The sequence below is a fragment of the Myripristis murdjan genome, chromosome 1 (genome assembly GCF_902150065.1).
Source record: "Myripristis murdjan chromosome 1, fMyrMur1.1, whole genome shotgun sequence".
Taxonomy (NCBI): Eukaryota; Metazoa; Chordata; class Actinopteri; order Holocentriformes; family Holocentridae; genus Myripristis; species Myripristis murdjan.
In genome coordinates, this window is record NC_043980.1 from 5277749 (window position 1) to 5299365 (window position 21617).

The 21617-nt window shown below is 42.3% G+C and overlaps 2 protein-coding genes across 2 annotated transcripts in view; both read right to left on the bottom strand.

Moving 5' to 3' along the window:
• Nucleotides 1-4976: 4976 nt before the first annotated feature.
• Nucleotides 4977-21617, bottom strand: part of LOC115357848 (scavenger receptor cysteine-rich type 1 protein M130-like) — a 37146-nt gene continuing 20505 nt past the window's right edge. Inside the window, exons 10-13 of the mRNA XM_030049591.1 lie at nt 7134-7439; nt 6724-7053; nt 5196-5281; nt 4977-5096 (exon numbers count right to left, since the gene is read on the bottom strand). Of these exons, the coding sequence (XP_029905451.1) occupies nt 4977-5096; nt 5196-5281; nt 6724-7053; nt 7134-7439 (842 nt within the window). The remainder of the gene's footprint in view (nt 5097-5195; nt 5282-6723; nt 7054-7133; nt 7440-21617) is intronic.
• On the bottom strand, nt 16075-17832 carry LOC115368523 (uncharacterized). The gene is made up of 3 exons (XM_030064650.1): nt 16970-17832; nt 16736-16855; nt 16075-16438 (listed from the first exon to the last, which is right to left on the bottom strand). The coding sequence occupies exons 1-3, from the start codon at nt 17762-17764 to the stop codon at nt 16169-16171; spliced, it is 1185 nt and encodes a 394-aa protein (XP_029920510.1). The 5' UTR covers nt 17765-17832; the 3' UTR covers nt 16075-16168.

Sequence of the window (21617 nt, forward strand, 5' to 3'; positions counted from 1 at the left end):
CCTCCTCTTCTATGGGCACTGGAGCATCCAAAGGGCTGTTTTTGTGGACGGAGCGGTCAGTGGTAAAAATAGAAGGACAGCGACGGATCCATAGCTGCTGATGCTGTGTCCAGACTGTGGTACCCAGCGGGAGAAAGAAGGGGTTTTGTTTTTTTTTTCCCAGACAGACGGAGACTGCAGCGACAGACAGAGCCGCTCCGGTTCCTCCACATTCAGCCAGGAAACCTCGTCACGTCACGTTCAACCCGAGCTGGGAGGACTCCTGCTGCCTTCAGGCGCCCGCTCGCAACGTGGGAAATTCAATCAACGCACCCGATCACCCGGCAGATGGGACAGTCAACGTGGGAATTTTGTGATGATGCGCAGAGCGGGGTTATAACAGCTTTAGATTTTTCATTACTTTTTATTATAATTATTATAATAATAATAATAATTTTTTTTTTTTTTTTTTGTTTCATCTCAGGTAGCTCCCAGAGTGATTCCGCTCGTTTTTGTTTAGTTTATATATATATTATTTAATGTTTCGTTTTTAGTAGTCTCAGTATTAGTTGTTGTTTTTAATTCTAATATGGGTTGTGTTTGTCAGAATAGGTTTTCCAGTCCAAAGCCAACACTTTGTCATGTTGACGTCCCGGGCTCAATAAACATCAGCAGCAACGCCTCCTCATGCCGGTTGTGCTCACACATTTCACCAAATTGACAAAAACTAAAAACATTTTCTGTATAATTTTATTTTATTTTAGTTTGTTTTGTAAGTAAACGATATTGTTCCCAATTATTATTATTATTATTATTATTATTATTATTATTATTATTATTATTATTATTTATTTATTCATTTATTTATTTATTTTTAGTTTTAGTTTGGAATTTTATTTCAGTTAACTAAAACTAAGCTAAAATTAAAACAAGGAGTGCAAAAACCTTTTTAGTTAACTCTAATAAGCTTTGTGAAGAGGTGAAATGTAACCAGGTACTACATAACAAGGTGGTCACAAATAGTTGAGTCTACACGGTCCTCATCATCAGGCCACCTCACTGATATTTTTCCCCTTGTTTCCAATCGTAATCCACGTTTTTTGCCAGCTGAGTCCAAATGTTTCTCGCTTTCATGGACCATCTGCAATGTTTCATTGTGCAGCTTTTATTGTGAAATTTGGAAAATGTCAAAAAGTAGAAGCATCTTCTCATCTTTGTTGACTGAGCTTCTATTGTGAAAGGTTCCACAGTCTGTCACTGATCATTAGTTCTCCGTAATGGATCTGACTTAAATTTAAGTGAAGGACAAAACTCAAGCAAAAAAATGGACTGAAGTAAAATTAAAATTACTAACTATCTAACATAAAAATACCCCAAAAAGTACAAGTACACAAAAGCTATTCAGTTACAGTATAACATGAGTACACGTGTTTAGTTATTTCCACCTCTGTTGGATACTTTGCAAAATAAGATTTTCAGTGCAAAACATCAAATACATTGTTAGAGTGTAAACTAACCAATTAAAACACTGACATACATCTTCCAGGTTAACGCATCAATAATTTAACCAAGGGAACATTTTGAATACAGGACATTTACTTGTAATTTAGCATTTTTCATTAATGGAATTAATACTTTCACTTACGAAAAGATTTTGAGTATCAGTCAGTATTTTAGGAGAAACTGGTCATAGCAGAAAAATAAATTCTCTTTCACTACTGCTTAATATAGCCCAAAACATGCTTCCACTTCTGTCCCAAAAATATAAAATAAAAATGTGTATGCTTAGCATGATGAGTAGGCAGGAATCGAAATATGAAACACATACCTTAATTGAAAATCTTTTTGTTATTGTTGTGTTGTGTCTGTATAAATTTCAGTTGTTACTCGCATATAACTTATGCATTCCTACAGAAACATGCAGAAAAATGCGCTTCCAATCATCTCTGTCTTTCTGTGTGATGTGTTTCTCAACCAATCAGGGGCCACCGGGTAAAGCTAGTGGCCCCTGATTGGTTGACACCTCATTGCCGAAAATAACTGGATTTGAGGCGTTAATGTTTACAAAAAAAAAAAAAAAAAAAAAAAAAAAAAAAAACATGTTGCCAGATTGGGCAATTTTCCACCGAGTCGGCCGGCGTCAGGGTGGATTGTGTCAGTGAAAATTGGCTGACATAATGTCGGCCTGATTTCTCTCAGTGCGAACGATTTTAATTATTATTGTAAAATCTTAATATTCTCTCCTGGTTAATAATGAAGCATTTACAACAACCTGGCAACCCTGCGGAGTAATCGCGGCTACGTGACCGGGCCTGTGAACCTGAAGAGCCCGCGGGCGGTTTAGCAGGTGCGATGAAGGCGAAAACAGACGAACATTCGGCGAAAAAAAGGTGTTGATTTTTTGCTTTAAAAGAATCCATTCGAGGAGGGATTTTATCAGAAAAGCTCACTGACCAGCCCAACCGAAAAAAAAGGATTTTAAACAATATTAAGCATCTGGACGTGACTGACGGAGATGCTACATCCAGACGTTAGCTAGCAAGTGCTACCAACGGAAACCGCGGCTTTCTGGATTTCAGGGATTACCGACTGGTGAAAATGTTGTGGTGGATATGTAGAAATGTACGAAGCTGGCCACGATGAGCGCTGTGACACGGCAAACCCTGAGATTTTTAACCAACTTTGTGGACTTGGCAGCTGAAGCGGACCATGTGTCGGCTGAAACCCCATTTGGAAACCGCCGTTGTGTTTAAAGGTAAATCCAACACTGGTCACAATGAACTGCTGGATTGTATGCTGGAGATTAGACCCGAGTTCGTGCACCCTCACATTTATTGTGTCATTCATGTGCCTTAAACAAATATACAACTTAATCTTTTTTTTTTTTTTTTCTCTCTTAGTGGGTGTAATTTTATTCCTCATCTTCAAATAGCAGGAAATCTGCCATGTTATGTTTCATCGAGCTACTTTCCTGTCATTGTCTAATCTCTTGAGAGCAGACTCTAAAGCAGTTCATCTTTTTCTGTGAGCCTATAATTTCCATTAAAAAAATAGTAAAAAATAGTAAAAAAAAAAAAAAAAAAAAAAAAAAAGACTACCACACTCTTCTCTCTATGCTGAGCAACACGGATGGGTTCAGTCCAGTCCAGTCCAGCACGTTTCGGCTGACACATGCCTCATCTCATGTGTGACCAAAATCGACCAGGTGGTGTTTATGCACCTCTTAAGTGTTGAAGTAGGAGTCTGCGAGGAGCACGTGAAGGCAGCATTCCCTCTCCTCATGGCATCCAGGCGCTTTTGTTGCTCCCCGGCTTTTGTTGCACTCCTCCTCCTCCTCCTCCTCATTATGCTTATGCGCCGGATTTATGTGTCCGGGTTCAATTATAATTCACTTGCCTGTGCCCATCATCACATCTCGGATCTTTTGACCTGTCTGTCCCTTCAAGTCTTGTAATCTACCATGCGCGATTTTGTGCACTGGAAAAACAATTTATCGGACTTTATGCTACTGATAATTTACTTGGAGCTCACCAAAATGTATAGTAGCCCCCCCCACCCCACCGACCCACCCCCCCTCCAGCTTCCCAGTGAATGAATGGATGCTTTGTTTGAGGATCCTGTCCCAGTCTGGCTGCAGGCCTATAGAGAACAGGACTGCTGCTGCTGCCTTGCTTAAACCAATTACAACCTTTAAAACGTAACTCAAACCCAGTCAAATGTTTATTTCCAATGTGTACAAATTAATTTGAGGAAACAGTGGGCATATTTTAAAAGATGGGTATTTGGTTTGCATTTGTATCAGACTTGATGTAAAAGATGAACTACGGTGTTAACAGATAGGGCCCCACTCACCAAAACTCTGACTGATCAGTTTTCATTAATAAACATTGCCCCAAATTATCCTACAAAAAAAATAATTAAAAAATATAATTGCTCCCTTTTCCAAGACAGTAATGCAAATTTCCTTTCTATATGTATAATATTTACACAGCAAAAGGTTTAGTAAGCTGTGAGAGAAATTTCTGAATGGCTGCTCAGCCTACCTGAATCAGAGCACTGAAAGAGAAACTTTTTGTTTGTTTGTTTTTTACATAAATTTTATTGCCACATTGCAAATTAACATTCAATACATCTTTGTACATTACAGTATCAAAAAAAACCAAAAAACCAAAAAACAAAACAAACAAAAAAAAAAAACAGAACAGGATATATGACTGCAACATATGAACTAAAAAGATAATGTTAAACATAAAAAACAAACCAAACGCACAAACCATCCCAAAAGAGGCCATTTAGGTTACAGGAGCCATTAACAGCACATAACCTATTTCCAGCTTTCAAACCTTTCCATTTAAATGTTAACATTTAATTAGGCTATAGTCTATTATCTATGATTAGCTCTTTACAAGCAATGTGCACGAATAGGTGTTTTTTTTTTTTTTTTTTTTTAAAGCAGAAAACAAATTAATTACTTCAAACACAGATACCCCACTGGGCCTGCTGGTGGCGCAAGAGGGAAGGTCATCATGTCACCAAAATTGACAGGTTTTACCCTGTAGATAAAATAAATGTTGTAACCAAAGTTCAAGGCGATCCACCCAGTAGATTTGGAGATACAAGTGCTGACCCACTGACTCAAGTTTGTGCCCTGTGTTGCATGTCATCCCTTGGCTTTTTGTCTTTCCTCTCTCTCTCTCTCTACTGTAACTATCCAAAGCAGAAATGTTAAAAACAAGTCAACAAACTGCTCTTCTCTATGCACAGTTGATGCACATATTTCTAAGCATTGTTGGTAACTGAGTCCTGGACTTTTGTCACATCATCACTTTTTCCTGGCTATCTCCACTGTCAACTACTGAGTAAAGGCAAAAAAACAGCTTCATAACAATATGAAAAAATGAAAAATTAACTGGATAACTGTAAAATCCTCAACTGAGGTCATGGAGGGCTGTGTGTTGAGCAATCCATCTGGATGTGAGATGACTTCCTTGGAAATCCTACGTTGTCCCCAGAGCTGCTGCCGTGTCACCCGGCTCACCTTCAGCCTCAGCGCCACCAACATTATAGTAATCCAGCTCAATGTTCTCCACTGCGCCTGGCTGCTGCCCCCTGGTGGCCTGGAGAGACATGGCAGTACCCATTTCTCAGTTAGTCTAACCACAGTCCAACTACTTGGTTTAATCCAGTCTCCTATTGAGAGAGAATGTGTACTGTACCGTGGAATAGAAACGGAGGGCAGTGATCAGCAATGTCATAGCCAGCAGCAGGACAAGCAGTCTGATGAGGAAATCTGTTGGACTGACTGAAAAAGAATCATCACTTAAGATCATGTTACACCCCTCAAAAAAACAGTTTAAGTCATTTTAACCCTCCTGTCAAATTCAGGTTTCAAAGAATGTGCAGGGGTCTGAAACTAACTTCTTGCTGAGACAGCCACTCTGGCTTTTTCAGCTCTGGCTGTCTAAACAAGACCATGAATGGCATGAACATTCTTCATTCCCATGTTCATATGCATTTTCATTATTTTTATTTTTAAACTATGCTGCATGCGTGCAGCTACAGAGCTCGCTACCCAAATACACACCTTTCTGGCCACCGGCACAGTGGAGAATCTTGGGATCCTAGGAAATGTTTTTATAATAATCCAGCTTTGGACAACAACATCATGTTTCTGGGGCGGTGGCTCACCAGCTAAGAGCGTGTACCAAGTACCAGGGCTCAGTCCCAATTGCAGCGACCGGGGTTCAAATCCGACCTCAGGCCCCTTGCTGCATGTCATCCCTTGCTACACTGACCACAGATACTGCACACACTCATGTGGATCTAACACTGCAGATCTCTGCTTTCACTCTGTGTGCAGCTATGTGGCTCTCCAACAGGGGAGAACATGGTTGGCATGCAGCCAGTACACATCACAGGTAGCAGGTAAAAAATAATGGATGTGGCCAACGTGACAGGCCACGTCTGTGCCTGGTGTGTTTTATATGTTACATGTATATTTTGGGGATTTTGTGGCTGCTTGATTGCTGCAGGACAGTGTGTCTGGTAAACTCGCTCTATCTGCATCTGGCAGGTGGTCAGGTGCTACTTTCAGACCATGAATGTGGTAAACTGCACTCTAATGCCCCTTTTCCACTAGTACCTACTCAGCTCGACTCGGCTCGACTCTACTCGGTTTAAGAGCTTTTCCATTAGGTGGTAGTACCTGCTAGCAGGTCCCATTTTGGGACCTACTCAGCCGGGGTTCCAAGCGAGCTGAGTCGAGCTGAAAATGTGACGTAAACGCCATGCAGGCAACTGATTGGACAGGGAGTGACGAGAGCGACTCCTGCACGAAAACAAAACCCGACATTTAAAAAAAAAAAAAAAAAAAAAAACGGCAACAGCGGCCGTGCGCATTGATCGTCAGTGAAGTTGTCAAAGTCGGAAAATGGCAAGCAAACCGAGACTTCTGAGCTTGGTGGCGACCCAAAGAATCCAGAGGGAGCTGGACGGTGCGCTGCCTTGCTATGACAACTCCACCCACGGCGAGGTGCTACTCAATTGTAATGGAAAACCACCTAAACCGTGTCGAGGCGAGTAGAGTCGAGCCGAGTCGAGCCGAGTAGATACTAATGGAAAAAGGCCATTAGACATATATAATATATAGTTGATGGACATAGTTGTTTTCAGGAGTGGGAGAAAGCCTGCTTGTCTTGCTGAAATAATAAAACAGATTGTTGTCACATATTGGATTCTGGTTACCTAAGACGGTGAGAGAGAGGGGCCTGCTCTCAGAGGAGAAGTGATGAGAATAAACATCGATGTGATAAACACAGGTGTAGTTCCCCTGGTGCTCTTGGTCTGCAGCAGTAAACAGGAAGTGGGCAGAGTGATTGACAGCTGGCTTGGTTTGTCTGAGTTTCATGTTGGAGGAGGCGAGCAGGATGTGGAAGGAGCCTCCGGGGTACTGTGGCTGGACGGAGCAGCTGATGGTGAAGGCGGAGCCGATGAACACCTGACGCTCCAGCTGCTGGTCCTCATAGACCCCGTCCATGGAAGGAGACAGGGAGATGATTGGCTTAACTAGAAGATCTGTAAACAGAGAGGGAGATGACGAAGACTTCGTAGACTAGTGAACACACAAGTAGATGCAGATGTGATGTCAGTGTTACCTGAGCAAATCACCTCCAATATGTAAGAGGTAGAGGCTGAGTCCATCTTTAACATGCACTCCCTCAGTGCAGACTCAGAGCCATAACAGCGAGGTATTATTCTCCTTGCCAAGTGATCTGTAGGAGCCTCTCTGATTTCTGTAGAGACAGCAGAGCCACAGCCCAGCTGGCCACACACGACAGCAGCTGCCTTTAGGTTCCAAGGAGAGAAAAAGTCTATCACTGGTTGCCAGTCTCCATGTTGTTCCATCTCCAGTGTACCAGCACAGCGGCTGGGTTCTCCTGCCAATCTGACATCTTCAGGCTCTGGAGACAGACAAGACGGTAACAGAGACACTCACTGTCTTTACATGCACTTTAGTAATCAGCTTACTTGCCTTGCATGAGCAGTTCTGATTTCTCAAATGTCATCTAAACTAGAAAGCCGGTTTCATAGTTGAGTTAAGGAACTCAGAGGAATCAGCATATGGCAGCTAGATTACTCCTGGAGAAATTTGATTATTGTGCCACGTACAAACCATTGCAGTGATTTCTGAACGCCTTTTTAGTAGTGTGTATGTGCAAGGGGAGAGAGTGGATAAGGAAACTTGACAGGATAAACACAATAAATACACACATCCAGGAGAGTCACAGTCAGAGGGGGTCACAGTTCTACATTCATTGACTGACCCTTAATAATTAACAACATTTTGTCTGATGAAAACGTCAGGAAACAAAAAACACATTTGCCACCCCCATGTGGGAAATCCCCACAAGAGGCCAGCTGTCCGGTGCTCTCTGCTGGCTGCAGGTTGGCTGAAGCACCACTGTCACCATGGTAACATTGGGGGAACATCAAGTTCAACCTGGGTACTCACAGTAATCTGATTTCTGGTGTAAACATAGTAATTGTGATTATAAAAGGGAGACAATGCATTCTGACAGTTTACGATGGGGGGTGGGGGGTGGGGTCGTCTCTTCATTTTCAATTCAGAAGAAAATAGTAGCTCAGATGTCAATTTTATTTTCCAGCTGAATGTAAGACTAAAATATGTTGCTCAAAATTTTTTAGGGCAAGAAATAAATTGTACTGCTGCTGAGTCTTGACTGCATTTTCATAAAGCTAAGTTTATACAAAAAACATTTCTGCATAGACCTTGGGCTGCCACAAAATATGGAGCAGAATATGGTAATCTTTTGCTTGGGGCTGTGGATAGCACTGTGTTGTAAGCCTCAGTGCGTGTAAAATATAATTTTTATGTGGGATTGTCCTTCAGAACAAATTTCACAGGAAACAGGGTTTTGGGAGTCACTAGCCTAGCTCCTGTGGGCCGAGGAAAAAGCATCTTTTAGCATCCTCAATCATCCTTTAACTGATACTCCTTGCGTAATTACAAGTAAATATGAAATATTACAGACCTCATAAAACCCCATGGTATTTTACAGTTTATCATTTCCTGGAAAATGCTAAAAAAAAGGCTGATGACTCATCCTTCACTTGGGGGCGTATACATTGTATATCCAATGAAATGGTTTCTCGAATTTTTGGGTCCTTCCACTATGGCTAGAAATTTTGCCAGGTACCGACTGCCACACAGGACCGCCTACAAACTAGCCAGCAAGTATGGGTCACTGCTGTGTTTTTTGGCTGTGCAAATTCTCAGTCTTTTCCCCTTTCTTTCCATTCCTTGGTTAAGAACCAAATGGCTGGAGTTCACACAATTCAAGGAAGTGGTGCTTTGTGTGAACTCACAGATGTGTGACCGGCACTTTTCGAAGGACTTCTTCCTCAGTTTGAGAATGTTCACGGCAGGAATGGCTACCCAGCAAACAGGCCTGCAATGGCCCTTTACAGGCCCACTTTGGGCAGTCTTAAGGCCCCCCAGTGGGCAGCCCGCGCAGGTCCCCTGAGAATTTGCTCATTGGCAAAACGTTGGCCCGTCAGTGCTGGTCCCACATGGGCAGCCCTCATTAACCCCTAAGGAGGCCTGCACTGGCCCTGTATGGGCCCACTTAGGGCTGGCTACAGGGCGCACAGCAGGCAGCCTTTACCTAGCCTTCAGGAAGCCCTCACTGCCCTCACTAGGCCCACACTGATTTTGCAGTTAAATTAATCTACAACAATAAATCAGTTCCACACATAAATGTATCTCAACCCTGCTCTTAACCATTTCTTCTCCCGATTTGACACTTATGACTTCAGTAGAGAAATACAGGAACTCAGGCACAAATTAGCTGACCAGAACCACCTCACAATTGAAGAGGAAAATATTGAAAAGGTATTCTCTTCCATACATTCAAATAAAAGCCATGGACCTGACAATATCTGCGACAGACTGCTCAAGTTGTGTTCTAGAGAGCTTTGTCCAATTTTTCACTACATTTTTAATAAGTCCTTACAAAACCAGCATGTTCCAAAATGTTGGAAGGATGCTGTAGTTGTTCCAGTTCCCAAGACAAACTGCCCAAAAACACTGAATGATTTTAGGCCTATTGCACTGACATCTATTGTCATGAAAGCTTTTGAAAAATTAGTAAGAAATGAAATCTTAGAGAAGACAGAGTCTGATATTGACCCATTGCAGTTTGCCTACAGGCCACACAGAGGTGTCGAGGATGCCACAGTCACTCTGATGAACATGCTTCTTAAACACCTGGAAGGGAAAGGAACACATGCTCAGCTTTTATTTATAGATTTCTCTTCTGCTTTTTAACACAATTCAACCCCACATTCTAGCAGAAAGACTTTTAGGGCAATTTGACTTAAGTAAAAATCTTATAGGCTGGGTCTTATATTTTTTAACTAGCAGGACACAAAGAGTGCGAGTCAATGGAGTTCTGTCTGACCAGATCTGCTCCTCCACTGGCTCCCGCCAGGGCTGTGTTCTGTCCCCACTCCTGTTCATCCTTTACACGAACATGTGCCGCAGCAGCAGGAAAGACAGATTTATTTTAAAGTATGCAGATGATTCTGTCATTGTAAGCCTGCTACAAGGAAATGAAAGAGGTCATGGTCCAATTGCCCAGGATTTTGTAGACTGGTGCGATAGGTCCTTTCTACAGATGAATATCTCTAAAACAAAAGACATGCATATTGATTTTAGGAAACTCCCCAGGGCTAAGGAACCCACCATTATTAAGGGCCAGACAGTGGAGTGTGTTGAAAACTACAAATACCTTGGGACCATCATTGATAACCAGCTGAACTTCGAGGCAAACTGTGAAGCTGTATACAAGAAGGGGAACCAGCGCCTATATTGTTTGAGGAAACTGTCTTCTTTTCACATTGACAGTAAAATGATAACCATGTTTTACCGCTGCTTCATTGAATCAGTTATATCTTTTAGCCTGGTGTCTTGGTTCAGCAACTTATCCCTAAAAAATAAGAACTCACTGAACCAAATTGTGAGATGGGCTAGTAGGCTGAACGGAGAGCCACAGTTAAACCCAGAATCCTTATACACCAAGCAGCTACTGAGGCTAGCTGGGTCTATTTTAGAAAATGGCTCCCACCCACTATATGCTGAATTTCAGCCTCTACCATCAGGTCGCAGGTATAAAATGCCCGTCTGCAAAACAAAAAGATACAGAGGCAGTTTTGTCCCCTCAGCCATCAAAGCATTAAATAATATTTAGGCTATTGGTGGACTACCCATTAACGTATTAATTTATGGACTACACAGCCTCTCCTATTTATCTATTTATTCTAACCTAGGTTTTTTTTTTTTTTTTTTTTTTTTTTTTATCTGCCATGACGGCTCTTATTCTGCACTGTATCCCTTATCTTTTGCCTATTGATACTTGTACCTTTTGTACACTTTTTATCCTTGTATACTTTTTATCATTTGGTACTTTTTATCCCTGTATACTTTTATCATCTGGACACTTTTTATCCATGTCCTATGTTTGGAGCACCTTTGTCACTGTCACTGTTATGTCACTGTCTCTGTCGATGTTGTAAATGTTGTCTGTGTGTGTGTAAGCAGCCATCTCTTTTAACTGCAACCAAATCTACCCTTGGGTACGAATAAAGTTACTTACTTACTTACTTACTTACTACTAGTGTAGTTTCCTTTGGGAGTTCCATACATCTAAAATGAATGCGGTCATTGATATATGCATTGTCAAAAATGTACAATAGTCAAAAGGATTCAAATCAATTCATTTATTAAATACAAACACATTACACTGAATGAAAAATGTTCTTCTCTGCACATTACAGCCTTATTCATTTAAAAGGAACCCCGGCTATGATGACAAGTAGGCTTTATAAAATTAATTTTGGTATCAGTCATATTAATGTGATACGGAAATCATTCCAGATGTTTTCGTTTTTATAAAATTTGAAATTATAATTTCACTCGTACGTCGCCATTGTTGTTGACGTCGCACTGCATTCTGGGTAGTGACGTCAAATGGTTGTCCGCCTATTCCACTGGGCCCGTTTTTCTGACTTTACAGCGACAAAAATGTCATCTGTCCAGCCGTTTCAGTTTGAACCTGAACGCAATGTTTGCGAGGGTGACAACAGAGAAAATACTTCTCAATCCGAGCCTCCAAATGAAGACAATCAAAGGCATGATGAGGAGAGAGTGGGGCAAAATCTGTGGTGTATGTGCAACAACTGCGTCTCCATGACAACCGAGAGAGAGAGCGTGTGTTGTCGAGAGCTCCAATTTTTGTCAGCAGCTGTTAAAAGTAAGCATATAGATCCAGCTATCGATGTATGATTAGCCATATTCCAATATAAATTATTTCAGATTAGCATCCACCGCAGTCATGCATTACAGCCTACATTATGTGGATATGACAGTAAAACGCACTGACAAGATGCTTACGGGTTTGATCATTGTTGTAGATATCCCGTGCATCACAGCACACGAGAACTTTGATGCAGTTTGCATCAACAGAGACGTGTTATGGGCTGCCCTCGTCAGCCTCCATGACCGGGAGAGTGCTGGCCTGCCAAATCGGAACCAGGTCACCAACAGGTAGCCTAAATCAAAACATTAACCCGTGATCACATAATCCCGTGATCGTAAATTAATTACTTTTTTCATATTTTGTACATAGAATAAAAAGAATTTCACAGTGTTAAACGTGTACAAAGTGTATCATATATCATATATCATATCATATATCAGACCCGATTTTACAACGCCCCTCAGCCGTTGTAAAATCACTGTAATCCACAGCTTCAAGGGGCTTATTGCTTTTATTAAACGGTTACCCTACATATAGCATGAACGTTTGTTCATTATTCAACCTGTTGTATAATGACAAATAAACTTCCTTGTATCCTTGTATCCTTGTATATAGCCCATAAAATAAACACACAAGAAAAAAATCAATAATTTATTGGTAATAATGCAACAATAAAATTGAGAACTATTCATTCTTCCACCAAGCAAGATAGAGTGCACAGAATGGTTGCCAAGCAATACAGACGCTAAGATTGCTTTATCATCTAGCGACATCATCAGGTCACATCAGGCTATTTGGGCTCGTTAATGTTGAACTGGATATTTCCATTAATAGTGCAATTGTTAAAATAGTGTTCAATTATGTTTGGACTCCTCTTTGTTACAACGTCGGTTGTAACAATAACAATCATAATAAAAGTATACTTTTAACTTATCATACATCGGCGCTGTCACACTGTGTCCGCCTTGGGTGGAGATAAAAGGCAGGTGGATCAGGAGGCAGCAGGCAGAGGTAGGCTATTTCTCCAGGGAGGCCACCGGACACAGTGGGTTACCCGGCTGCTCACATATGAATCCCCGCAGGCTCTCTGTTTTTTTCGGCAGCATCTTTGTGATTTTTTTGTGCATTCGTTCAAAGACATAGTGACATATTTTAGGCCATTTTCGTCGTGGCGAATGCTGAAGGAGTCGGGCTTTAATTTGTGGTTGCCCTCGTTCGCCCTGCGTCCCATGAAGCTGCACGTCCAACCACACTTTACAGACAAGCCCCCTCCTGATCCACCGGCCTTTTATCTCCACCCACGAAACGCACGTGACATTGCTGTCAAATTTCATCTATCATTGTCAGCATTGGGCACGTTACTTTGAAAAAGTAATTCATTATATTTTAAAACAGTAACGCCAGTTTGTCCGGGTCGGGAATTGAACCCTCGGTCTTCTGTATGGCAGGCGGACGTACTATCCGCTCTGCCGTCGGGAAGTACACACGCATTGTGTAATTTGTGGTTATTCTACATGCATGTTGATGAGTTACGAAAAACTGCCAAGTCCGACCGGTTTGAAATTGACACACCGCTTTTTCTCCACAAGACGCACATTTTTTGAATAGGATAATAAAATAATAATAAGAATTATTATTAGTAGTAGTATTAAGTAACGGCTAGTAACGGCAACGCCGTTAGTAACCCCGTTTCTTTGTAACGCCGTTACTCCCATCACTGATTATGACTTATGTCTACAGGAGGACCACGTTATGTTTCAATATCAATAGTAATTGATGTTTACCTCAATCAGTAACTAAATCTTCAGACGAAAACCCATACAAATTACTGTGAAGTATTAATCAGAATTTTGAACTTTCTTTCTTCAGGACATATTTGTAATCCAAGACAATGGAGGACTGAGTGTTGTGTTACAGTTCACCTGTCCACACAGTATATTGTACAACTTAAAGAATTTTACCTGGATTGTGCCCTTTGTGTGAAGGCTTCAGTAGTTTTACAGTTTAAGGCAAACAGTTTGTTGTTGTCTTTCATTATTATTAGGGCCCGAGCACTGGAACAGTGCGAAGCCCTATTGTTATTGTAGTGTTTTTTCTTCTCCTTTCTTCTTCTTATTATTATTACGTCTAAGTAACCCTTAATTTGACCCCCTAAACATGCTCCAAAACTCACCAAATTCGGCACACAGGCCAGGTCTGGTGAAAAATTTGATAAAATGGACAGACAGACCCCCTAAGTGCAAAAATGGGCTCGGTAGCGCCACCTAGGCACACAAAGGCAGCCGCTGCGGCTCACAGGAATGTGATAGAAACACCAAACTGATGCCGAAATGTAGATCTCATCAAGCCCTACAAATCACGCGCTGACACCCCCGACCTAAAACCAACAGGAAGTCCGCAATTTGCGTTGGAATGTTCACGTTCTCGCCCAAAATTCCGCTTTGAACAAAATCTTTCTCCTCCCAGGGCGTAAATGTCAGCGGCTTGAAAATTTAACAGATGACAGAGGACACAGTGCTTAACAAAAGTTCTGAAGGATTTAATATTAATTCGAATCGTTTGGATTTTATAAGCCCTCAAAGTCGGAGTGGCCAGAGCCAAAACCTCATTTTTTCCCATGGAGTTTGGTGTGAAGAGGCTGACACTTGGCACTAATTAAGCCCCTGCAGTCTAAAGTAAAAGTCTGACGGCTTTGAAAACTATGCAGATGGAAAGAGGACAAAAATTCCTACAAAAATATGTAGTTTTGATGTGGATTGGACCAAGTTTGTGGGAGCTATGAAGAGTTTTCAAACATTTTTGACTCTGGTGTGCTCTGCTCTGCACTCTGCCTGGACATGTGACTCACTCTAGCTGCCTCAGGAATGCGCAATACACACCCATTGTAAGAGCTCAGAGGGAGCAGAAAACACTCTCAAACTAAAACTGCCATAACTCAAAAACAGTAAAAGATAGCAAAATCATGTAAATGGGAGATTTATAGATCCAAGTCTCGTGCCTCGTTTAAACTTTGAATCAAGTCTGTCACTTAAACGGTGACCGAGCTGTGACACCTCAAACAGGGGTGGGTTTTCTGGATTTCTCCACTGGATTGAATGAGGATTTCTCTGTCTGCCTGCATTTTGGTGTGATCACGCCACAGCTGCCAGTACTCAAGTCAGTCACACACTAGGACATGCTAAGGGCGCCATCTGCTGGAGGGGCGCTGCTAGTGGCCAGAGGGACACCAGCAGCGAATGTACTACCAGTGGGTTTTTGTTGGCGTCGTGTGTGTGTCTGTGTGTGTGTGTGTGTGTGTGTGTGTGTGTGTGTGCACGTGCGTATGTGTGTGTGTGTGTGTTTGTGTGACTGAGTGAGTGAGTGAGTGTGTGTGCCTGCATTTTGGTGTGATCATGCAGCAGCTGCCAGTAGTCCTGTCGGTCACACACTAAGACTTCCGCGGCCTTTCAAAATAAAAGCCCAAAACTCTTTCACAATAAAAGCACCAAAAAATACCCTTAAAACTGGAACACATGGACGAATTGTCTGTGCTTCGACACACGCGCCATCCCCGACGTGCACGGGGGGGCGAGGGCCCGTCCAACGCTGCTTGCAGCTTTAATTATTATTATTATTATTATTTCAGGTATTTAGCAGATGCCTTTAGCCCAGGGGTGTCAAACTCGTGCCATGGAGGGCCAAGAGGCTGCAGGTTTTCATTCCAACCAACAACTCCACCAGGTGATTTCACTGATCACCCTACCTCGAAACAGAGAGGCGGGACTAATCAGTGAAATCACCTGGTGGAGTTGTTGGTTGGAATGAAAACCTGCAGCCTCTTGGCCCTCCATGGCACGAGTTTGACACCCCTGGGCTTTAGCCCAACAGCTGTGGCTGCAGTGGGGCTTGAGCAGTCAACGTTCCACATTGTGGTCTAGTGCCTTAGCCACTAAGCTACACGCTGCCATAACTTCACAGTATTTTATTAAACAAATACTCTGGTTGCAGGTCTTACAGATATGCCTCATATCGTCAGTTCACATGGTGGATGCATGGCTGGCTGGGTAGAAGAATCCGCAGAGTCATTCCATCATGTGCAATCAACAAAATAAGAACCGTCTACCCCGAACCAAGTGGAATCTATACAGGGTTTCAGGATGTAGATAATGATGAAACAGAAATAGATGAATCATGGAGAGATTTTTAATAACATTTAAACTGTTACCAAGGCAAACATTTCAATGTTGTTTGAAATATGTCCTAAAATATTAACCTCGAATAGAACTCAGAATTAAAGTTGATGTTGATTTAAACAATGGGTTGCTTCTGTTTTGTAATGATATTACTATTACTGGCAACACTGAATGATGAAACTACTTGAAACGTGAGAACTGCTGTGTTTGAAAAATGATCTGTGCTCTGGATGGTCTCTCTTGTGGAGCCATGATGTGAGCTTGCTTCACCCTCAAGTCCATGCCCTGGTTTGAATCTGACACAGAGGAGAGAACATCTGCCACCATGGCCTTCATGTAGCTGTAGTCCTTCTGCACAGCCACTGGTCTTGCTCTGAATCTCTTGTGGACTTTGCTCCATGAGATTTTGAACTTGGGTTCCCCAACACTCTCCCCATCTTGAAAAACAGCCTGTTCAAAAACAGAAATATGAAAAATAGGTTTAGACAGACAGACAGACAGACAGACAGACAGACAGATTTACTTCCAAAACTGGGAAATTCCCAATATATCAGTGTCTGAATACTTTGTGTAATGTGATATTCAGACTCTGAATACTTTGTACATCAGAGTCTGAATATCACATTGTACAAAGTATTCAGTCTGAATACATACATTGTTTTGCCTTTGTCCCCTTAATTTCTGACACTGAGATTGATGCATAATATCCAGTGACACAAAGGAGAGAAATAATGATAGTTCACTCACTTGCTCCCTGTTTGTGTTGTGGTTATGATCCAGAGCAGCAAGCATGGAGGCATGGATCATCACATCATATCCGAAATGTGTTCTCTTCGGAAGGTACTTAAGGTACATGGAGTGGTACACCTGAAACAAATTTAAAATAAAATAAATACATGTGAGTCACATCATGCCATTAAAAAATACTGCCACATTATATTAAGGTGAAACATTTAGTAACACTTCTGTTTTTGAACATACCTCTAGTGATGTTGTGTGGATGCACTTCGTCAGGTGACCCAGGTCCTTCAAAAGCCGCTTGTCTTTTACTGTCTTCACAAGAGCTTTGTGGGCTTCAGATCCTGGCTGTAACCAAAGCTTATTTCTCTGGCTTGTCTCATCAAGGGGCTCATGAGCACATCGATGGTAGTGTCTGTTGCCTGGCCAGTCGTGTCTGTTGGTAACATGGTGTATTACTGATACCCACTTCTCTCTCAACAGATCGGCATTTCCCTCACAGGTTTGTGCACTCCACCAGAAATGATTTATAATGGAGGGAATCCACTCTCCCAGGCCCTCGCATTCCCTCCTTTTAGCTGCAGTGGCAAGTTTTTTGGACACTCCCTTTGCCACATGCCAGGGATCAAATTCGTGGCATTTCTGTGGATTAGAGACCCTCATTTCTTTGATAATTTGTGGATGTCTGTCTGTTGAGATGGCAGAGACCTTCACTCCATTTTCTTCGATGGTTTTCAGAGCTTCCTTGAAACCTTGAATTTCCATGGTATTAGAGCTTGAAACCTGGGTGCAGCTTACTACCTTGAAGTCTACAACCTTCTGACTCTGCACATGTAAAAAAGTGTATGTGCAGTATTTGGCCGAGTGGCCTGGAGAGTCACACCGGCCATCTCCACAGAGAAAAACTTCTGCTTCTTGAGATTTCATGGTACTGAATACTGCACTCTGGTCTTTGGCCCATGTTTTTTTAATAACAGGAAAAACAAATGTCTTCCTCAGTCTTGTGTACGTGTCTTCACATATTGTTCGGAGGTTCATGTTATCACAAAAACGTTCAAATTTAGCAAAATGTATGCCACTTAAGAAAACTGATGCTGCCAAAAGCAGGTTTCCTAGCCCTTTGGTCCCATCCAGAGTAGGCTGAGACTGCCATCTGTACCTACAGCCATTTGCACATGTGCGTTCTAGTGTCAACTGTGAACCTTCATTTTGCTGCTCCTTCACATCTTCATTAGCAATCACAGAACCACACTTTAAGCAACGCTGAAGCAACTGTTTTAACTGTTTCCCAAAAACTAGAAAAACTCTATCCTCTTTCTGAGACTCAGTTGAGGCATGAGATTCCTGGGAGCTTTGAGAGGGCTCACATGAACTTACAATGTACTCCGGATCAGACTGTCTGTGCCGTGGCTGACTCTCCTCGCTAATTTCATCGTCTGAAAGGAACAAATCCACGGACTGAGTGTCCCCCTCTTCTTGTTTATCCAACTCAGGCTCATGTTCACCTGCGTAAGCGTGGTCCGTGGATACCGGTTGGTGCACGTCCGCTGGCCACTGTACCGCTGCATCCGACGTGTCTTTATCCGTCTGAGTTGCTGCATCAGTCTTGCTTGGAGAACACTGTACACTTACGGATTGCTGAATGGGTTGATTGTCAGCTTCTTCCGCGATCAGTGGCGTGTATGATGGTTCGCCTTCAGAAGCTACAGCTACAGGAGCGGGTTGTTTACATCCTAGCAGGAGAGCGTCTAGCGTCTCCTGTCTTTGGCGTTTTACAGTGCGTGTTTCACACGCTTTCCGAGGGCCGTTTAGACGCCTTGTGTGGAAAAATTGTCGGCACAGCATCTGGCTTTAGTCTTCGTTTATAACCAGCAGCTCCTGTTAGCTCGTTTAGCAGCTGTGGTCGAGCAAACGCCTCAAACGCATCAGGTGAGAAGTGCCGCGAACAGAGCCGCGGGTCTTTAGGAAATTGTGTGCGCCCACAAGCATTTTCCCACTCCTTTCTCCTCTTCTTATCAGTTGGAAAGCAGTGAAGACTCACATCACTTCCCTTGTTGCCCTTTGATTGGAAATTACACCCAAACGCAGCACAATGTGGCATTGCTAACAGGAAATATACGCTATGCGAGTAGCTCTTCTTTAGGCGCCAGTAGCTCTTCTCCCCAGTGCAACCTTTTTACGTCACTGCCCCCAGGGTGCATTGCGCGGGTAAAATAATGGCTGCCTCCGTAGGTAAAAATATGTACTAAACAATGTGGATTTTTAAAGCAATCGTCATATTTTATCTGTTTCTAACAATATATTCAAGTATAAGAGAAAAATCGTGGTTTATTAAGGCCTACAAGTCATCATAGTCGGGGTTCCTTTTAAGACATCATCAAGTTCAAGTTTTATTTGTCACATGCCTGATGTACAAGTACAGTTGCAGTGAAATGCAATGGTGACAACTCCAGCACTGTGCAAGTAAAATGGATAAAAAAGAAATAAAAACAGAAAGTATATACACTCCTATATACAATCCTATATACAATATACAATTACAATTATGAACATAAGTGTGCATTAGTAATAAATAGAAGTAAGAAAGGAAATAGAAAATGAATGGATGGATGGGAACGTGAAGGCACTGACCCACATCCATTTGAGCTGCCAATACAATGAAGAGAAACTCACTCCGACGGAGGTTCAGGGTCAGCATGACACCATGAACCAAGTGGCAGAACCTGACGCCCGGTACTGGGATTCAGGAACTGTCCGACTTGATCCGGCCCTTCCCCTCCAGTCTTTGCGTGTTGCTATCTATCAGTAGTGTAGTGTGTAGTGTAACAGTTGCAGTTGCAGTCCGTTCGGGAGTGGGGGTGAGAGTGTCAGACAGCAGGGGGTAGTATAAGGTGAATATGTAGAGACTTACATACTGTTGGTGACCCCCTAACTCTTCCTACTAAACATGGTCAACGGAACATCAGAGGAACTGCAGTCAAAATTCAAATATGAATGATTCAAATTCAGTTACTAGTGGCACATTTTTCAGCCCATACTTCAAACAAAGAAAAAGGAAAAACTGCAGAAACTCTGACCTCTGATGCTGAAATATATTCTTGTGTGCTGCTAACATGTCCATACTTCTATTGAGGTGATGTGTTGATTGGCAAAGCTCATTCTTCCCCCAAGGTCTCTTGGGTAGTCAGCCGATGATGGTAGCGCTCCATTCGTCCACCCACTGTCTCTTGAATTCCGTAGCCAAACCTTAATCTCATCCTCAACTTCAAAATCCTGAGGACTTGGCTGGAGGGAGCATTTTCTTACAGCCTCTGAAACATAAAAGTAAAGGGGCCTATATAAAATACTGTGTGTAGTAAGCAGTATCTATATGCTATATGCAGGGTTTCCTCTAGGATTTTTTTGAAACTGTGGGGGAGGGCTTCAGCATCGTTGACACAACCCCCACCCTTCCCACTCCCTATTTAACAATATATTAAATTCTTCTTATTATTTTCTTTTTAAATGTAAATTACTTATCAAACAGACCTAACAATTCAGCTACCAATGAATGAGCAGTAGTATGCCTGTGATAACAGAGATTGAAAAATAAGCCGAAGTGATACCTCTTCACTGAATAGACAAGCTAAGCCAGTGTGCTGCTGTAAGCCAGTGAAAATAGCGCGGAGTTCGTTTTGTTTTGTTACACAATCTATGTCAGTGTGCTGCTGTAGCTGGAAAGTTTCTCTGCCTTTTGGACTCGTACGGTGCCGGTGCAGTTGTTGTAATGTTTTTTTCTTGGTGGTGCAGGTGCAGGTGAAACGACTGGAGGGGTTGTGCCACCCAGATTTGCTTCCCTCCATGTGATTTTCCCCAGACATACGTCCATATTCCATATTCCGGTGATATTCCGCGTTAAAAAATAGATTGCGTTTTATTTGGCAAATTTCGTGATCGCGGAAATTATGGGCCCTACAATGTAAACATTAACGATAACATTAGGGTCGTTTTCACAGGCTTGACCAAAAAAATTGATTAAATTTAATCTTGCCCAGGTACCTTTCTCTTGCCCTTTTCTCTCCCTCTGCGACCGCACAGCAGTAATAATCAAACAGGCGAGTGATGACAAAAGTTAATTGCAGTGTAATGTAACATTTCATGATATTTAAATTATCATTTCAAACTGATTATAATAAGTATATTTGCGCAAATAAAGGCTACATAGCCTATATATGTGTATATATATCCATTTAAAATTGTTTTAACATCTGGAAGAAAAAAAAAATCATCATTCCGAAGGTGTGGCGGCTTTTATTTTGCCGTGGCGGTGCGCCACGATGAATTACATGTAGCGGAAACCCTGTGAGAAACAGGATAAGGACCATTAGCCCAGGGGTGTCCAATCATGTGCCATGGAGGGCTGAGAGGCTGCAGGTTTCATTCCAACCAAGACCTCCACCAGGTGATTTCACTGATTAGCTCCTCCTTTCTGATACAAGGTGAGGTGATCAGTGAAGTCACCAGAGGCCTGTATCACGAAGCAAGCTTAGTTTTCGCTGGATTAGCCAGACCTATCAGGATACACTAATCGAGATCATGGTGATCGGGGATAAGCGGTATCACAACGCTGGTTATCAACTCGCTCTCTCGCGAAGAGAAGGCAGAATGCTTGGCAATCCAGCCCTGCGTTCCAATACCCATACTATCATACTATTTAGTAGGGAAAAAAAGAAAGAATTTAGTATGTCCCAATACATAGTATGTCAGACGCAGTATGCCAAGAGTACCAGGATGTTCTACTACATCCAGTCAGATTTCGCAGCATACTGCTCTGGCCATTCTGACCCACAATCCTATGCGCAGCGAACGTTACGTCGCACTGACTGAGTTGCGTGTACAAGCCACGCCCACA